This window comes from Pantherophis guttatus, chromosome 8 (assembly GCF_059756535.1).
Source record: "Pantherophis guttatus breed Tessera chromosome 8, ASM5975653v1, whole genome shotgun sequence".
Lineage (NCBI taxonomy): Eukaryota > Metazoa > Chordata > Lepidosauria > Squamata > Colubridae > Pantherophis > Pantherophis guttatus.
Window position 1 is genome coordinate 26124067 of NC_142070.1, and position 20687 is coordinate 26144753.

Sequence of the window (20687 nt, forward strand, 5' to 3'; positions counted from 1 at the left end):
TCGCCAAGTTTGAAAATCACTGAAATGTCTTGGGGGGGGGGGGGTTGGAGGGAAAAAAAAAAGAACCACTCTTCTAAACACACGCGCATGCGCGCACGTTTAAACTTTTTCTATCTCTGTGAAACCGTAACGGGAGTGGCTGCGAATCTTGGACGCGCCTCCATATAAACGGATTCTGGCGCGCGCCTGGCGGGGTTCTCCAGCCTTCCAAGGCAGCCAATAAAAACCGGGAAGAGAGGGGAATCTCCTGCGTGTCGCGCGAGCATTTAATCCTTAAAATTGTGGACGGGGCGGAGAATCTTCCAAGCGGCTTAGACCAGGGATCTCCAACCTTGGCCACTTTAAGCCTGGAGGACTTCAACTCCCAGAATTCTCTAGACAGCAGAGCCGATCAGAGCTGGCTGGGGAATTCTGGGAGTTGAAGTCCTACAGTGGCCCTGGCTTAGTCTATAACTTTGCTCTGAAACCCTCATCTTGGTGCCTGGCGTTGGGTCCTTTCGAGAGCACGTGGGTACGAAAGGGTGTGTGTTGGGGGGGTTCTTAACCCTTAGGCCTCCCTCGCGCACGCGCACCTCAATCAAGGGGGCGGGCAGATCGGCAAGGCGCGTGCTGAGCGGGAGGAGGAGCGGGGGTGGGCGGGGCCGTGAATGAGTCCCTTTTAACCGTCGAGATGGTGGCGCTGCTGACGTTATCTGGAGGCGCGCTTGCAACGGGCTGCGGGCCACGGGGGATGGGTTGGCCGAAGGCTGCTACCACCGCCGCCGCTGCCGCTGATGTGCTCTGCTTTCCCTCAGGGCGGCTCGAGGTGCCGTTCGAGGGCTTTGCCCGCCGCCCGAAGAGCTGGTGAGATCCTCAGGTGTTTTAGACTTGACACTCCTCGCTTAGTGTCCTCCGGAAACGTTGCGCTGTGGCTCCCGTCACTCGAGTCGCAGCCCCACGAAGCCTCCGCCGGCTGCAAACCCGATCAGTTCTGGGGGAGCCTCAAGGGGGAGGCCGGGCTCTAGCAGCTTCTTTGGGATCTTCAAAGCTCGGCCGTGTCTCTGCTCAGGGAGAGAGGCGACTGGCTGCCACGGGCAGCTTCTCATCTTCCCGCTTTATCAGAGTTCGTACTCTTGTTCTATCTATCCCAAGCAAAGGGAAAGGCTTTGCGGCAGTTGAAAACCCTGCGAAAAATCGCCCTTCCAGATTTTCAGTCCTGCCTGGAATAACCAATTTCGTTTTTTAAAAACGCTTTCATTAACTTCTGGTTCTGGCGGAAAAATAGTAAAGTGCCTACGAAGATCAAAATAAGCCGGGATGAACAGTATAAACATTTGTGTTTCCAATAATTACTGGCGTGTTTTTTGGGGGGTTCTTGAAAGCGTCCCGGAGGGATAATCAGCGATTGTGGAAATGGAGACTTCAGCTTTTTTGCTGGTGAATTTTATACATTAATTTATCTAGCGAGCTGCATATTTACATATTGAAAAGTAAAAGAGCTTAATAAGAAATGTTGCATCAGTGTTGTGTGTTTGCCCACTTGGGGAACGGTAGTCTTGTTTCCCTTTGGTGTTATAATTGGAAATATACCATCCTTAATCGCAGTGAATGACCATCTCACAGCAGGAAGTGCATTTTGAATATATTCTAGCATATGATTGTAAAATGTAATATCTATCACTGTCTCATTGGCAAAGAGATGGGAGCGTGTTGCCTGGAATGCTTGCTTTTGTAACAGTTAAACTTTTGCTGGTGTTGAAGAGCACTTTTTTCTCTCCTTAGAACATTTATAAGATTGTAGCTGTCCAAAGAATATTTAACTCCCGTGATAAAGCATATGGCAGAAATGGACCCTTCTGGTAGCACAAGACTATCACTTTATATTTTACTTGGGACTGAGTTATTGAGGAGGTCAAAGTGTGAATTGGACTTGTGCTATTGACTCTGGTTATTTTTGATTGTTAAGTTGCTCTTTTAATATTTATATATTTGCTCAGATACTTGTATGTCTTGCAAATATAACAAGAACTGCTATTCATTCTTTGTGTTTTCTAATGCACATTGTCCTATTGTTTTGACAGAATGCTATATTTCAGAAATAAAATATAATGTAGTTATAGTGTTGATCTGAGGAATGTGGAATAGCAAACTACTACTGAAAATTTCCAGGCTGTTATTCTTTTTGCAGCTTCATATTTGCAAAAGTAGTCCCTTGTTGTTTCCCACTGAGCAGTCACCTCCAGTTTTGCTCCTCTCTACATATATTTTCTAAGAAAAAGATCACTTCTTAAAATTACTTTGCTAATATATTGTGCAATGTACTGTATTTTTCGGTGTATAAGATGCACTTCCCCCCCCCCAAAGTGGGTGGAAATGTCTGTGCATCTTATAAAGTGAATGTTGCTGAAGCCCCATCCACCCCTACCCTTTGACCTCTGCCTCCCAGCAATTTGCTTCCTTGCAGCAAACAGCCTGGCCAACTTAAGCACAGCCTGATTTAGCATGAGCAGCTGATTGGCGGTTGGATCAGTGTCCTGGAATAGCGCCTATTAGCTGTTCCAGGCTGTAGGGATTGCCCCCTCCGTGCGCCCCATTTTCAGCATCTGCGTGTCCTGTTTTCAGCCTCTGCGTGCCCCATTTTCAGCCTCTTCCAGGCGGCGGGGATAGGCGGCAGCGCCACAATCCCCACCGCCTGGAACGGGCCAAAAATGGGATGCGTGGAGGCCAAAAATGGGGTGCACGGAGGCCAAAAATGGGGTGCGTGGAGGCAGCGATGGGAGGTGGTGATCCCCACAGCCTGAAACAGCTGATGGGCGCTATTCCAGGAGGCCGATCCAACTGCCAATCAACTGCTCGTGTTAAATCAGGCTGTGCTGAAGCTGACGAGGTCGTTTGCTGCAAGGAGGCAAATTGCTGGGAGTCAGAGACAGATTTTTTTTCTTGCTTTTCTCCCCAAAAGCTAGGTGTGTCTTATAGTCCCAAAAATACGGTAAGTATAAAGTAGATGCATTTATGTTGAAACTGACAATTATGCTTTATTTTCAGATGACAGTGTGATAGGAATGGAGACAGAAAATATAAGAAGCAAAATTATGGAGAAAGAAACTACTGAACAGAGAAAGGAACGAGAAAAAAAGAAAAGATCAAGAGTTAAACAAGTGCTTTCAGATATAGCAAAACAAGTTGACTTCTGGTTTGGTGATGTTAATCTTCACAAAGACAAATTTCTCAGAGAACAAATAGAAAAATCTAGAGATGGATGTAAGTCTGCTTGTTTTTAACTAGCAATAAAAATATATTATTACTGAAATACAGTTAATTTATTTATTAAATTTATATAACCACCCAATTCAAACAGGGTAATTTACGGTTGGCTTACAAACATTCTTGAAAAATAGTTCCTGTTCTCATGAATATTATTACAGATATCTATATCAATTACAGATTTAGTTTATTTAAAAACAACTGGCCCTCTGCTGCTTTTCTGATTAGATTAAATTTTTGTACTTTAAAATAATAGTTCATTCATATAATAGAACACCATATATTAAACTTTATCAGTTTTGCTGTACAAATAGGAAGTGTTTATGGTGGTAGAATTTTTTTTATGGGAGTCCTTCTTGGAATCTCATCTGATAGTTACATTGCATTTATGTACAGTTATATGAAATGTAATGAATATTGTAATGAAACTAAAATCAATTATGGAGTAATTTATGAATTAAATTAAGCATAAGCTTTATTGTAAAACTTAAATGTGCAGGGTTTTTTCTCAAAAAGAAGCATATTGTATACATTTTTGTATTATTTTACTCTATCTCTTCTTTGTTTCAGTAAAGTAAATTATTTAAAGTCCCAATAGTGACCTCAAGCTTATGACTGATCAGTTGCCCTTAAACATCTCATTTCAAGAGTTCAAATTTCATTAAAACCAACTATTCCAACTCTTGTCCAATCAGAAAAATTGAGCATTTCTTTATCAATCAGTTCCCAAGATCAGTATAGCAAATTTTTCCCAATTCCTGTTACAATCTCCTATGCTAATTTTAATTCTTTTAATTTTAGATGTTGACATATCACTTCTGATTTCCTTCAACAAAATGAAAAAATTAACCACTGACAGAAAATTGATAGCACGAGCAGTTAAAGGTTCATCTGTTGTAGAAGTGAGTATGAAAACTTTTTTATTCTGTAAGACCAAAAGGAGGAAATATTTGGAACAGATTTTTAATTTTATACTTTATAGTTGGATTTAGAAGGAATCAGGATCAGAAGACGGCAACCTTTGGGTGATCAGCCAAAAGATGTGGATAGTCGTACGGTATATGTGGTAAGATAGTGCCTATTTTCTTTCACTTTTTAACTTTTAATATTTCCTTAGAAAAAGCCAATTAAGTATTTCAATGTTTTTTGTATAAATAGAATTTTAAAACACCTTTTGCTAGCCAACTGCCCTTGTTTAGAACTTTAGCCAGTTGGCACAATATTTTTGGCTCTCTTTAACACAACTATAAGCATCCAGCATAAGCCAGGAGAGTCTTGGTCTGCCAACTCCTTCTCTTTCCTTTCAAGCAAAATCCTCAATTTCTGAGCACTGAGGGTCACTATTTTTTTTCTGTAGATAGTGGCAATTGGATAAGAGTTTATGAGTGATTGAATTCATGGAGAAGGATTCCTCTTTTCTTAAACCCTTCTCTTAATCCTGTGAGAATGGGGTAGAGAGCAGTCAATCCATAATATATTGTGCAATGTACTGTATTTTTCGGTGTATAAGATGCACTTCCCCCCCCAAAGTGGATGGTGCGTCTTCCATTAGCACAATTTTATCCTTGAGCTGGAAAATCAAGGGGTATACGAAGTGCCATGTGCCTCCTGTCAGTCATCTTATATTGGACAGACGAACAGATGAATAAAAGTGTGTTTAGAAGAACACAAAAATGCAGTGAAAAAGGGAGAACGAACTTCTTCTTTGGTACAAGAAGGCAACCAGGCAACCAGTGGTGTTGTGATGCCTACCAGAATCCTTCTCTCTTTGCAGTTGACAATTAGTAATAGAGAACCAGAGAAAGCTGGGCCTTTTTTTTTTTTTTTTTAAATTTGATTTATATGCCGCCCTTCTCTGGAGACTCAGGGCAGCTTACAGTGCGTTAAGCAATAGCCTTCATACTTTTGTATATTTATACAAAGTCAGCTTATTGCCCCCACAAACTGGGTCCTCAATTTACCTACCTTAGAAAGGATGGAAGGCTGAGTCAACCTTGAGCCTGGCGAGATTTGATCTTACTTTAATTGCAGACAGCTGGTGTTAAATTACAGTGCTCTGTCTGTGAGCTATCCAGGCTCCTTTAACACGCAGTCAGGCTGCAGCTATGATAATGAAGCAGGAGAAAAAACAGTTGCCCTCCAATCAGGACACAGAGTTGCAGCTAACCAGCATACGTCAGCAGCAGCGAACAGAGAAAAGCAACAACTCTGACCTCACAGCTTACCCACAGCTTCTAAATTGAAAGTAGGGGCCCGATAATGACAAGTTAGAGAGTTTGTCGAAACGTTGCCAAAAAACTTTTAAAGTGTTGGTTAGGATTTTAGTCAAAGTTTTAAAAGACCTTACAAAGTGTTTTGTTAGGATTTTAGAGGATTTTGAGCTGGGATTTTAGCCAGGATTTTAAGATTTTAAACATTTTAACTAACAGATTTTTAATGACGTGGGAAAACACCCGAGATTTTAACTTTTTACATACACCCGCGAAACCTGAGAAAACACACACACACACCTATAATTATATTTTTATCATTTTTATCTTATTACTTACCTTCTGTTACCACTTACAACTCACTAGCTGGGTTAGAATATATGTTGGAGATGCCCAGATCAGGAGATTATAATTGAACTGAATATTTAGATTTTCTCTAAAATGTAATGGATATCCAGATTGGATATTCATGTTTTTCCTACTTAATTTATTTTTTTCAAGTCTATCCCACTAAGCCAGTTCACCTTATTTTCCTCCACTGAATTGTTATAGTACTGTTTGCTGGAACTGTAGTCTCCCCTGACCTTTTGCAGTCTTTTTTTCCTATTTCCAGTTTTTTATACCTGAATGAGAAACTGCAACCCATTCTAGAAGACCTTCAGTTGCAACCATCTAGCTAAGCCAATTATAGATTTAAATAAATTCAGGGTCTTTAATAGTTCATGGGTACACATTTATGGGACAGTGAGGGAAGTATGAAAATTTCTTCTGCATCAAGAAATATAGTTTCTTTAGAAACATTTAATGTGAATATTTTATGGCATTTAGTTGAATTAATAAAGATAATTCCCAACTTTTTACTTGGGGTTTTTGTGTGTGCATAGGATAAAAGATTTGTTATGTGAAATACAAAATCATAAACCATTGCTGCCACCCACTACTGGGCATTCCTATATGTGTGTGAATGTATTTCTTTGCCAAAATTGGTTATAAACAATTGATGCCATATTTATTTGTGACACTTCTGGGTTTGCACATCACTTAATTGCTAGTTTTAATGATAAAATATTAGTATCATGGTCCATGCATAGATGTGCAAATAAAGTTGGTGTTTTTTGTGTGTATATATACATAAAAAATGTAGCTTTAGGTCTGTTGCTAACTTTTGCTGTAGGAATTGCTTCCTAAAAATGTCAATCACAGTTGGATTGAACGAGTATTTGGAAAATGTGGCAACGTAGTTTACATCAGCATTCCTCGCTATAAGACCTCCAAAGACCCTAAAGGATTTGCATTTGTGGAATTTGAAACAAAAGAACAAGCTGAAAAAGCTATAGAGGTGAGGTATAAGCAATTGAAAAAATTGATTTGTCTTTAATTAAGCTGTTTAATATATACAGTTCTAGCTTTTATAAAAATACTGTTTTTATAAAACATTTTGTAGTGTAATGTGAGTTTTTCAGTGGTTAAACTCCTTTGTAGTTGTAGTGTGAATCTTTTCAGTCTTTCAGTGTGAATTTTTAACCACTGAAAGACTAACACTACAATATAACTTGAAAGTACAGAATCTGTTATCTGAAGGAAGATATTGTGCTCTACTTAAAATGTCTTAATAGTGTCAATTAAACATTTAGAACTCTAAAATAATACTTTATAAATGTTAAATAGTTTCCAGTTTCCACTGGCACTATAGAACTTGTTTGTCAATCCTTCTGGTGTTTTTTTTCTGCTGTTAAGAGGTCTGCATGCTCTGTATGATCCTTCAGAAAGCTTCTGAAGCTCCACCAGAATTGGTTTCAAGATGGCTTCAGGAAAAAAGACCTGGTACAACTAGGAGCTATATAAAATAAGCTGTGCAGACCTTTCAATAGCAAAGAGAAAAATGTCTGAAGGTAAGTGACACATGGTAGATCCTTGGGAGTGATGGCTGTTGCATATTTATCCTACGGTTGGGTAGGTAATATATAGAAAACTATGTTTGTGACTTTAAATGATATAAGAAGAATTATTGGCTGTGCTATGATCAGGCAGCCATAAAAGTAGACAGGAAGCCCGGGAGCTCCTGCTATTTGATGGTTGATTTGAGGGACTGTGTGTGACTGAAGAGAACTATAAGCAAACTATGTTTTGTGTTGGAGAGTGATTATTCGAAGACGTGTTATTGTTTTGAGAAACCAGGTTTGTTTTTTTCACTAAGAGTAAAGAATGTTTTTTTTTTTTACTGTTCAGAGTCTATGAGTATCTGTGTGTTTAACCAGCAACGAATCTATTTGCTGTCCGGTCTGTTGCATACTAAGCTGAGGGAAGTAGTTACCCTCAACAATGGCTGACGGTGTGTGTGTGTGTGTGTGTGTGTGTGTGTGTGTGAGAGAGAGAATCTTTCTTCAAGGCTGTTGAGCCTTGTGGAAAGCTGCAACTGGTATTTTTGAGTGATTAGTGGTGGTGTTAGGGCTGATGTCATGACCTGGGGTGGTTGCAGCTGGTTGAGGCTGCTGAAAGTCTTCTACTTCAGGCGCAGGTCTAGCGCTGTGGATGAGTGCTGCTGTGCAGGCGGCCTAGATGCAAGGGGGGAGGTTTCCAGCACCCTTGTGATTGCAAGGGAGGGCATGCTGCCAAATGCCTGCCTTTCTATTGTGACCATGGTGGCACTGCAACTTTAATAACTTCAGACAGTGGTAGCTCTCTTTGTTCAGTGCCGCCATAATTTCAAATTGCTGAATAAATGGTTGTTAAGCAAGGACTAGGTATACTGCATCATAGATTATGTGTTTAAATAGATAACATATTATCTGACTTTTGCATTTTTAGTTCTTGAATAACCCACCAGAAGATGCACCAAGAAAACCTGGTATGTTTCCCAAAACAGTAAAAAACAAAGTTGTTCCTGCATTACCTACAAGTGATTCGACCATAGTTGGTGAGTATTAACTTGGTAATGTTTAGTTTTATTACACTCCTTAATCTTCATTGAGTAGGGGAGTTGTGAAAACTCATAGGAGGAGATTAGAATATCTTAATCTCTTTAAATAAAATAGGCTCCCACCCTCTGTCTTTTTGTAAGAGCCTTAAAACCTGATTCTGCCAGATGGTTTGGGGTCTCAATGGAGAACTTTCACACTGGAGGTGGTTGTCTAATTAAAAGCTAATCCCCCTTCCCTCCACCCTTCCATATACCTGGCTATCTCTCTTCCCATTTTATGTTAATGAATTTATGTTGTTTATTCCGTTATTTTATATTCGGTGATTTTAATGTTTTTAATGTTTATTATACTGTTTAGCTGCTGATGGGTAGCAAATAAATTTAATAAATAAATAAATAGCCATAAACACCTCTGTAGACCCCTTGGAATCAAAGAGGGCAAAAATGTAATTTATTCAGACTATTGAGACAAATTTTCTTATTTTATGTAGAAGAAAAAAAGAAGAAGAAAAAGAAAAAATCTAAAACAAAGAAGGAAAACAGCCAATCAAATACTGGAGTAAAAGATGTATCCATGGCCAGTTCTACAGAATGCACCAAAAGTCATTGGACAATATCAGAGAGTTCTGAAACAGAATTATCAGAAATCCAACGTCACTCTTCAAAGAAAGAAAAGAAGAAACTTGATAAAACACAAAGCTTGGGTTTAGGAGAAACTAGATCAGGAAAGAGGAAACGGAATCGCTCTGATGATGGAGAGATGTCAGTTGTAAAAGTGAAGAAAATTTCTCAGAAAGATAACGTTCACTCTGCAAAAGAGCAATCAGCAGGGCTGGAGGATTCCAAAGGTAGTTTTATATTTCTAATTTTTCCTACTGATTTTCTAATCATGAACAGGATTGGGAAAAAAAAATCTAGTGATACTGATGCTTTTGTGAAAGAGAATGAAAATTTGTTCCAGCTTGAAAAAAGGAAAGAAAATCCTTTTTTTTAATGACTCTTTCTTGGAATGATGAAAGTAGAAAAAATAAAATAATTTTGTTAATTTTTTCCAGTAAAATTTATAGGTTGAATCCACTGTTACCATTCTGATGTCATTCTGACATTGGTCCAAATGCTGAATGTTTTCATATCCATATACAGCAATGTGTTTTATGTATCTAGTGCAGGGGTGTCAAACTCATGTCCTGACGGTGTCGTCACATGACATATCAGGGCTTTTTCCGCCTTTGCTAAACCGGGCATGGCAAGAGTGTGACGCATCCAGCCCATGGGCCAGGAGTTTGACAGCCCTGATATAGTGGATAGGATGAAGTAGGGAAGAGGAAATCTTCAGAAAATCCCATTATGTGGTCTAAAGTGTGCTTAAAAAGATTTATTAATGGGTACATATTTGCAATTCTGTATTTCCAAATGCATACATGATGTTTTCAAGATGTTTGCATTAGGCTAGAAATTTAATGTGAGATTTAAAAAGAGGATTTTACTGCTGTGTAGTGAAGAATGATGCCAGATATGTCTTAAAACTAATCAAAATGTCAGTTTGAGTGCATCACTCTGGGTTGGAGAAACCAAAGTTCAGTCATGAAAATCATGGGGCAACCTTAATCAGTTACGCTACAATATAAAATTATATTGCATATGATAGAATCAAATACACTGACCTGAACTCCTTGCAAGCTGTTTATAGTAACTTTAACCCATTTTTATTTAGAAATTTCAACTGAAGAAGAAAGAGAGATTGGTGATAAGAAAGAAACTTCTCTTTCAAAGGCTAAAAGAAAACACAAGAAGAAACATAAAGAGAGACATAAGATGGGAGAAGAAGTTATTCCACTGAGAGTTCTCTCAAAGTATGTTAAAAAATATGCGATTTGTTTGCCATATTGGAGAACAGTAGCTAGTATTTTTACTGTTTCTGATGAAATGATAGTATGTTTGCCTACATTGTTGATCAGGAAGGTGGGATAAGAAGTGTTAAAGACTTGTTAATTAATTAATGTTATTTTTTTTCTGATTGAATTAATGATTTGTAAAATGTTAGTGTTGTAGATGGCCAAGCAACCTTAAGCATTTAACCTGTACCAGTTATTCCTGTAGTTCCTGTCCCATAAAATTTCCTCATATACTTGTACAGTAACCTATTTTTATTGAACTTTTTTTCTTTTTAACTACTGTAAAATGCTCATTTGATTTTTAAACGTATATTAAGAAAGTGTTTTGGTAGCTAAGGAGAACCAGTTGTTAAGTGGCCAGATCATGATCAGTGACTGCAGGGATGCTGGGATGTCCAGAACTTCAAGGACCTGTCATAAGTTCTACTTGTTCAGAACCATAGCAATTTTTAATAGTCACTGAATAAGGACTACATGTATTCAAGCTTTGATCTAGTGATCTCTAAGATGAGTGAATATCCAAGCAAACTTTTATACAGTATTTAAGTTTTCTTAAACAGTTAATGCATAACTAATCTTTGTGTAGAAACATAAAATATACACAGTTGCTTGTGGTTTTCCATAATATATTGTGGTCAATCCATAATATATCTAGCCTGGCATCCCTAGAAAGACTCCTAGCAACTAATGGGTATTAGGTGATGCTCTAGAAACTGAATTACATATTTTTTTAGTATTTTAGAAACAAATTAAAAATAATTATGTAATCATTTTCCAATAAATACACCAGTTTTCTCAAGTATATAAGCTTTAAGAAAGATAATATGAAGTTCAGATAAATGAACTTCAAAAAGTCATATAGATGCCTTCTGTATGAATAAATGTTTTAGCCACCCTTTCTTTTAAATCATCATAGAACCAGTTATGTCATATTGAGAAATAGGAACCTTTCATCCCTGTATACAAAAGAAATTCCATTCTTTTTACATTTAACGTTTTGTTTCCCATCATTTCCAACCTTTGTGTTAACATTTTTCAATCTCCATTCTGTAGGAATGAATGGATGCATCTGAAACAAGAGTATTTGACCCTACAGAAAGCCAGCATGTCATCCCTGAAAAAAGCAATGACCAAAGCAAACACTGTGCCCCTTGGAACAATGGAAAGAGATGTCTGCACGGCAGATGACTCCGCAACAAGAAATGGCAAATGTAAACAAAATTGTGAATTTCTTGTGTTTCTTTTTTAAGGACGGGCTTATAGTTTAAGAAAAATTGAGAAACATATGAACTTAATTTTAAAATTATATTACAAAATTGGTTTATTTTAATAAAATAACAAACTTCCATGGAGTGAAGATACATTTTGGACACGGACTACTTGTTCATTTTAGGGCCTTCTGACAAAGGATGTTCACATTGCATAGAAAATCAACCAGTGCAATCTCCACCTTCGCTGGAGGTGAGATCTGCTCTCACCCTCTTGGCCTTCCAAAAGGGACTCAAAACCTGGCCCTGCTGGTTGGCTTGAGGCCCCTATGGAGGAATTCCACCCTGAAGGACGGGGAAGAGGAATGCAACTTCCATCCTACTCATGTACTGGTTCCTTGTTTACTCAATTTTTGTTAATGTTTTGATGTTTGTAATATTTTAATGTTTTTGTATTTGGGTTTTTATGGAGTCACTCAACTATAATTAAATAAAATAGAAAAGTATGGTATTTGTTGATAGAACAGGAAAGATTTCATGTAGTTGCAAAGGGGGGTTTCAGTGGCTCTACTGGTGAGGAATGGAATCCATTGTAATCTACCACAACCGGTGGGCATCAGTCAGTGGTGACTATTTTATGGCCTGGTATTGTCCACTCCCCTTAAATTTTGCTTTAGGTATCACATGGCATTTGCATTTTTTAAAGCAAAATTCCTGGTGAACAATCTAGAACAGTGGTTCTCAACCTGTGGGTCGCGACCCCTTTGGGGGTCAAATGACCCTTTCACAGGGGTCACCTAAGACCATCGGAAAACACATATTTTCAATGGTTTTAGGAATTATTTTATGGTTGGGGGTCACCACAACATGAGGAACTGTATTAAAGGGTCGCAGCATTAGGAAGGTTGAGAACCACTGGTCTAGAATGATCAACATAAAACAACATTCTAGTGCACTTGTAAATGTTCAGGAGGACAGTAGAGGGAGATACTGATTGCATGATTTCCTTTCTGTTCAAACAAATATTGCTAAACTATAGTTGGCAATATTTGTCTGCAATGCTTATATATGTTTTGTTATCAATTAGCCAAGTGTTACCTGTGCCTCAATAGAAATAATTAGAAATAAGTGACTATTTTTAAGCACTATTGACGACATCTAGAAAGTATTCAGTTTTGTCTGTTCTTTCCTTTACGTAGCCTGGACCGTTTATTATTTACAATATGTCTTTAGCTTGTTGAAACTTAGTAATAATTTAAATTAAAAGATTCCCTATTGATTAAGTTAGTTTTAATGTCTTGTAGATGAAAGAACCTGGAGCTGCTTTATAATGAAAACACATTCTTAGATTGAGCATGTGTTCATAAATCCCCCCTCCCTCCCTCTCCCTCTCTCTCTCTCTCTCTCTCATTTTTAAAATTATATTACCTAGTGAATGTTCTTTTTTGGATTAATAGGTATCAGCAACAATGATTTAGCTCCTGCTGAGAAGATTCATCCAATGGGACCTCAGTTTGAGAGTGGAGTGATTGTGAAAATCCTTGGTACTGATCCACTGCCAGGCAGGAAGCACATCAAGGTAATGCTTTAGTGCTCTTAGAGAAGCAATTATCTTTTTCTTGGAATATCTGTTTTATTTATTTATATATTTTTCACATTTATGAACTATTTCCCGGAGAGAGGATTGTGATTATGACTTTGTTTAAAGTCTGATTGTCAGCTACTCTAGTGATGCACATGCTTTAATTAATCTTTACTTCTGGATTATTTAACGGAGGAAGTAGAATTAATTTTTTTTTTTAAAAAAAATTCAATTACTTAGCTATAAAACAGTTGCTTGCCTGTACAAATAAATTCTTTTTAAGTCATAATTTGTCGTTATTTCTATAGAGGTGAATTAATTTTCTTTTGTGATTTGAGAAAAGATTGCTCCTAATATCTAACGCTGATACTTAGCACATATGCCTTTTGTTATATTGGTTAATGGATTATAAATCTGTTTAACATTATTGCTGGAATCTTACATTAAAAATATTTTCTGTTCTAATGAGTATTCCATAGGTAGTACAGATTGGTTTGTAACTTTTAATGAAGAGGTTAAATTTCAATATCAGTTTGCATCTGAATTCTTTTCTGTGATACATCTTCATTGTCAGATCTAATATGAAGACAAAGCATTTTTTTAAAAATGTGATCAGTCTGAAATATGCAATTACTAACATAATGCAAACTAATAGCATACTTCAGTGACAGAAAAATAACTCTGAGAGTCTCTTAATATTAAATATCTCTGTTATTTTTTCATAATAGAACATTAAAATCTGTGGATAGCATGCAACTATCCTTTTGAATCTTTTTTAAAAGTCTGGCATAGAGAATTGATCTGTGATGACAGCTGAAAAACTGAGCTATGAAATAGAAAATCTGCCAGTTTGAATAGTTCTTTTGTTATGTATTTTTTAGATATTTTTAGAAACTCCTGTTTTCAGCCTCAGACTTTTCTATCCAATCTATAACATGGGTATAATACTTAATGAATTGTACTTAATAGAACAAACAATGTTTTTGTACAATATAAATTAATATTTAAAAATTTAAATATTATGATCATTACCTAGGAAATGTATAATGTAAAAATGTTTGACTTGCTCTTCTGTGAATACAGTATATAGCCTGGACTGAAAGGGTTTTTAGATTTGGGGTTTTTTAATATGAATTATATATTATGTATTTTATATTTTTAAATGGTTGTTTTATTGTGAGCCGCCCTGAGACCTCGGAGATAGGGCCGCATATAAATTTTATTAAATAAATAAATAAATAAATATAGAGGTGCAGGTGGCTACTAGATTGATAGCAGAATACACCTTCCTGCTTTGCACTCTGCTCTCCAACCATCCATCTTTTTGTTATATTGATGTGTTCTGTTCTTTTTCTTTGTTTATTTTACTATTCTGTTATTTTACTTCTGCTATGTTTATAACTTTTCATTTCTTCCTTTTTATTGTTGTAAACCACCAGAGTAGCCCCACGGTAAGATGGGTGGCAAATAAATTTAAGAAATAAATAATATTTTGGCTGTAATCTTGCCAGATTTATCATCTGAAACTGGTTGTTAAAATTTAAACATTGCCTCTAATTGCTATGGAATCTATATGTTCAGAGTTGGAAAAGTACAGATAAATTCTTGCTTGTGAATTATGGTACAGTATATTTATTGTGATTCACATCTGGATGTGCAGGACTTAAAGAACTGAAACAGTAGAAGGTTTTAATTTCAGTAAATAAAGCACTTTAAACAATGTGTGCCAGATATATTAGAATTTGAAAATAGGTAGCATTTGTTATTACCATGTAATTCACTTATTGGCCTTGTACAAGTTTTGTAAACTGAGCTACCTCACAGAGAAAGTAAGACACTGGTTTAACAGAACAATGGCATACACATTTTGTAATCAAATTATTTATTGAATCATTTTATTGTGATGTTACAGTGGCAAGTTGAATTGGCATAAAGCATGAAAATGAAAAGTTTACTGGTTGTAGGAGAAGTAGTGGAAGAGTCTGTGGGTGGAGTCAAAAGAATCAGCCTAGAGTCTCTATATTTCTACAGGTGGACTAAGTCCAACTCTTCTTAAATTCTATTAGCCCTTATCTAGCACCAAAATAGTGGTAACCATTAGTTAACTAGATGTCAACTTTGAAACGGATCAGGCCTGTCGTAGCCATCTTTCCATTTCTCAGCTTGCCACACATTGGGGGTAGGGGGAACATCTGGAATGTCAGGCCATAAAAGATCATCCCGTGGGAACCAAGGTCATCTCAAAAGGTGCTGGCCAGAGACAGAGGAGTTGCCAAAGAGATGCCAGAACACCTAATTGGACAATGTGACCTTTGACAATGAGGAAGGGCATTATCTATTCTTTAATTATACAGAAAATGCGGGAATTATTTAGAGCTGGTTTTATTTTCATCCGTGCCGAAATGATGTACTCAATAAAGCAATTCTTTGAGAAAGCTGAAAGTCTCGGAGTGCTGAATTAGTCGGAACCTTGACATTAGATTCCTGTGCATAGGTATGACCAACAAATCAGTTTAACTGGATCTTAACATGTAGCCCTGGTCTTTCATGCCAGACATTGATTAGAACTGTATATCTTGAAAATCTGTGTCCTAATCAATTGGATTTTAGAGAGCTACAACACTGTATGTATGAGCGGGGTAGAGATGGCGTGAAGGAGGTAAAGATGTATTTCATGAAGATAAAGATATAAATGGAATTCTTACTCGTTTCTTGAGCATTATCGTATTGCTCAGATTTGCAGCATTTGCTTATTTTATTTTATTTTTGTACATTTTTTGTCTCCATTGTGTGATTTAAAAATATTGTTTTTCCCCTCTCTTCTTAACAAGTACATAAATTAAGAAGAGATTGTAATATAACGTATCTGCTGTGGTGCATCCATTTCATCCTAGGACATGCTAACAACAGTCGCTGATGTTGCTTATGTTGACCTGCTGGAAGGAGATACAGAATGTCATGTACGGGTTAAAACACCTGGAGATGCACAACTTTTAATAAACTCACATAAAGATCTGCAGGCAAAGAACAACTGGAAACTTGAGATCCTTACAGGTGAGGTTTATACGTTTTACATTTACATTCATGTGGTTGCATAGGTTATATCAATTTTGGGAATACTTTTACATTTGTTAATGTAATGCTAACTGTTATCACTTATGTTTGTGTCTGGAACTTAAACCATGTATTTCCCTTTGTTAAAAAGAAATCACTGTTAATAGGGGTTACAATTTGTCTGGAATGCCAATTGCTAGATACTGGTAGTCCTTGACTTACAACAGTTCATTTAGTGACCATTCAAAATTACAACAGAACTGAAAAAGTGACTTATGACCATTTTTCAGATACGACCTTTGCAGGATCCCCATGGTCACATGATCAAAATTCAGATACTTGGCAACTGAGTCATATTTATGATAATTGCTGTGCCTCAAGGATATGTAATTACCTTTTGTGACCTGACAAGCAAAGTCAATGGGGAAACCAGATTCACTTAACAACTGGGTTACTAATTTATCAACTGCAGTGATTCACTTAACAACTGAGGCAAGAAAGGTTGTAAAATGGGAATAAATTCACTTAGCAAATGTCTCGGTTAGCAACATAAATTTTGGGCTTAATTGTGGTCATAAGTCGAGGACTGCCTATACACCCTTTTAAATTAGGATGATGGAGAGTAGTCCAGTAGTATATAAACAGGCGAGCTTATTAAGAATGCTGTGTTCCTTATTCCCTCATTATAGTTTATTCTCTGACCATCAAAATTATTACATAACAAGTAAAAATTCAAGTCCAATTTTTGCCCTGCTTTCCTTTAATTTTTAGCTCGTTTTCAAAATGTTAAGGCCCATGTATATGTTAGTAACAAATATGTAAAAGGGGGTCACTCAATAAATGATCTCTGATGGAAAGGACTAAAATAATTAGAGATTTCATTTATCTTTTATAATTGTGACTTTTCAAATTTATGTACAATTTGTACTGTATTTTATCTCCCTTCCTCTTAGTCATATTTCAACAAATGTAAAATCAGGAACATGTTTTGAGTTCTTATATTTGCTCTTCGCTTCTTTCTCCACTCTTTTTGATAGGATTTTAAGGCAGTATTTATACTAAGAGTTCCTACTAAAAATAAAATATTTTTATTTATTCATGCAGTACAATCAGCAGTATAGAACAAACAAAAAGAAAAAAGATGCATGTTGTATAACTTGAAAAGAATTGCAGACTTTTCTCTCATGTTTTCTTCTACAGAAGTAAATTATAGATGTCAGTCTCTTTCATCCAAGTAGGAATAAATGGGGGAAGTGGCTGTACATGACAGTTTTACTTCTCATGTCTAATGATATTGTGTGCTTAAGGTAGAGATTTAAAAATGGGTTTATCAGGAGTACCACTTATGCATAGGACTTTATGTGCTTTTGGATTAACATGCTTTCTGCCCATATCTCCCACCACGGTTTAGTCCTATTTCTTTATTGTTATGGGTGTGATAAGAACATCTTTCTAATGTAAGAATAATAATGTATTGACATGACATGTTAAGTAAAATTGTGTACTTTGGTTCAATGCATTTGTATTAAGGTGATCATGAACAAAGATACTGGCAGAAGATCTTGGTGGACCGACAAGCTAAACTGAATCAACCTAGAGAAAAGAAACGGGGCACAGAAAAAGTAAGACAAATGATCTGAAACACCTAATTCATACATAGATGTTAATAAAATCCCAGGTTTCATTCTTTCAATGGGAGATGCACAAATTCAGTTGCACTGAGACTTTTGACACCTAATGCCAGTCAGAATAAACCCTTGTGAGCTAGACATAACTGCTAGAACTACTGATCAATATAAAGCAGCTTTAATTTTTTAAGATAGTTCAGGGGTTCTCTAGTAAAATTATGTGCCATCTCAAAGGTGAACAAATTTGTTACTGCCCAGATTTTCCATCATCATATTCTACTGTAAAAGCATATGTAGTAATGCATTTGTTAGTCTTTAATATATCTCAAGACTTTTTGTTGAAACTATTTGAGGAATACAGTTCCTCAAATACAATTAGAATATAATATACTAACACCTGTCCAATAACTGAAATAAAAAAAACATTATTGTGGTCATTAAACAGCACAAGGGAATTGGTATTCAAATATCCAAAACTAAATTGACAATATCAAGGTAAAAGAATTTTGGCTAAAAAGCAGTATTGACTAGCCCAATATTAATACAGGTATTCCTTGGTTGCCAACTATTTTTTACAACCAGTCCTCCAAGTTCTGGCCATCCCAGTCATATGATAGCAATCTGGGTACTTGGTAATTAGCTTGCAATTACAACACAATTACGATGTCACATGCTTGCTATTTGCAACCTTCCCTGCTGGTTTCCATAAGCAAAGTCAATGGGCAAACTGGCAGGGAAGATTACAGATTGCACCAGATTGCACCCATCCAGAATCCACCCCCACCACACTCACACTGTGCATTCCCACATCTCCCCGACCATTTGAATACCCTCACTGCACCCCCACTGTGTGGGAGCCACACATAACTAGCTATTCTTGTGCATTCTCTCTGAACCTCATGTTCACATTGCACCTACCTGACTTTCCTCCTTCCCAACCTTCACTGAACTCATGCTACATTTTGTCAGTCACCCACATACCATCTCCTATATGGTAGCAGCTACTTACTTGCTGGGTAGCCTGCTTGCAAGCTGCCTTCACCACTGTCTTTAGCTGTTGGAAGCTGGCAGAAAGTTATAAAGAGGTCCTTGCTTAATGATCCCTGAACCTCACTTAACAATAGCAATGGGGACTGCAGGGATTGCCATGACTAACCATTGTGGGCACCTGATGTCATGGTTAGCAATAGAATTATTGAGAATTCCAATGTTTGTCAGAATTAGGCATTATTTTAAAAAATATTATAGATTGTGTATAAAACTGAGGGATAACCTGGGTCCAAAAATAAATCCTAACTGTTTTGTTAAAAAAAATGTTTGAGACTACACCATCCAGAATTCCTCAGTCCTTGTCGAAGTTGCTAAGATTTAAGCCTCTACATCGGAGACAAATTCCTTGTGTGTCTGAACGCACTTGGCCAAATAAAGTATTCTAAACTGTGGTAGACTAATTGGGGCCAAATAAACCAAATTTGAATCCCCGTTCCATCATGTTGCTTACTAAGGTTTTCTCATTTGGTAAGTCTATATTGCCCACTAAGTTTCTGCAAATCTTTTTAAAAAAATATTTGAGGATGAAATTAATGATTAAGTAGCCAACCTTTTAAAGGATTTTGTTAAGTTGGAAGTACATATGAAGAGCTGTTCTTTTCCAAATAAAGTATCTTTTTTATTTTAACTTTTTTGTTTCAAATGATAGTTTTATGGATAATGTTAATATTTTCTGAATTAAAATAGTAATACAATATATGTTTTCTTTTATAGCTAATAGCAAAAGCTGAAAAAATGAGACTGGCAAAGACTCAAGAGATAAGCAAGCATATACGTTTCTCTGAGGATGAGTAAATGTACGACTTACATGAAATGCTTATAAAGAGAAGAAACAAATGTATGATAAAGTATCTCATTGTTTCATAATGCAAACAGACAAATGAGATTGTGCTGAATTTGATAGAATGGAATACTACTTGAGCCTGTTTGGAAGGATTACATTGAACAAGTGTGTGTGTATGTTTGCACAAATATTTTTATAAGCTGTTGTAAGAATGAAATAAAAAACTGAAATATTTGTTTCTTAAAATAAATGGAATGAGACATCCTAAAATTCATTCTAAAGGTCTGCTTAAAATGGAAAATTGTCTTGCTTTCTGATGAGGGGGAAGATGAGAAATTAGCGACACAGGTTTCCCTGTGTACTCCATGAAAAAAGACTTAAACTGTAAATGGAATCAAAATTAAGTTGTACATCATCAATTTTATTCTATTTGCAGTATCAGAGTTCCTTGCCATAGATTAAGGAACATAAGTTTAACACCATGTTCTCTGTTTGTAACCCAAAACAGTATTGTTATTGGTATACAATAAAGGAGCCTGTGAAGCTTTATTTCATAGTAAGCAAAGAATATTTAGTAATTCTTATGGCCCATTAGTCAGCTCTCACAAATTTTCTTCTAGTCCTCTAGAGCAGCTTCGTTCAATCACAAGAAATATACAAAAGAAAATTAGCATAAAACAGCATTCTATCCTCTTTCTGTGGACAAGAAAGAAAATCTTTTTTTTCAGCTCCATAGATGTATACCTTTACTTTTCCAGTGGTATATCCATGTACTCATATCCTACCTATGACAGGAGAATTTGTAGATATGAATGATGTAATCAGCATTATTTCTCATGACCTTTGGGAATTATTTTCAAACAAGATTGGTATTTTGCCATATTGCAAAGTACCATCTTCCTGGACTCAGTCTGGATGGCTTGGATTCCACCTTTCTTATCTTTTTATTTATCTGATATGACATTAACTTCTTAAGAATTTATCAGAATGGTGTATATATGGTCCAGTTTCCCTTAAGCTCTCAGAAAGAAAGAAAGATACAGATGTTACATTATCTTATGCTCCCATGTAAGGTTTTATGAGATTTCACTGTTACCTTAGTGGCTGGAGATT

At 36.5% G+C, this 20687-nt stretch overlaps 1 protein-coding gene across 5 annotated transcripts; it reads left to right on the forward strand.

The window, feature by feature from the left end:
* The first annotated feature begins 136 nt into the window (after nt 1-136).
* On the forward strand, nt 137-19844 carry LARP7 (La ribonucleoprotein 7, transcriptional regulator). Of its 5 annotated transcripts, none has more exons than XM_034442305.3 (13): nt 137-511; nt 3025-3240; nt 4045-4145; nt 4226-4309; nt 6628-6792; nt 8262-8370; nt 8865-9221; nt 10088-10226; nt 11322-11479; nt 12934-13055; nt 15953-16112; nt 17643-17734; nt 19505-19844. In XM_034442305.3, the coding sequence occupies exons 2-13, from the start codon at nt 3042-3044 to the stop codon at nt 19583-19585; spliced, it is 1767 nt and encodes a 588-aa protein (XP_034298196.2). In that variant the 5' UTR covers nt 137-511; nt 3025-3041; the 3' UTR covers nt 19586-19844. The 5 variants fall into 5 exon arrangements, 4 of the variants coding, with proteins under 4 accessions (XP_034298196.2, XP_034298194.2, XP_034298192.2 ...); XM_034442303.3 differs by lacking the exon at nt 137-511 and adding an exon at nt 563-1416; XM_034442301.3 differs by lacking the exon at nt 137-511 and adding an exon at nt 612-843.
* Nucleotides 19845-20687: the final 843 nt, after the last annotated feature.

Coding starts and splice junctions, on each gene's coding strand:
- LARP7 (XM_034442301.3), top strand. CDS start 774: ATGTGCTCTGCTTTCCCTCAGGGCGGCTCGAGGTGCCGTTCGAGGGCT. Junction 13,056..15,952: donor CAGGCAGGAAGCACATCAAG/GTAATGCTTTAG, acceptor ATTTCATCCTAG/GACATGCTAACAACAGTCGC. Junction 16,113..17,642: donor GAAACTTGAGATCCTTACAG/GTGAGGTTTATA, acceptor ATTTGTATTAAG/GTGATCATGAACAAAGATAC.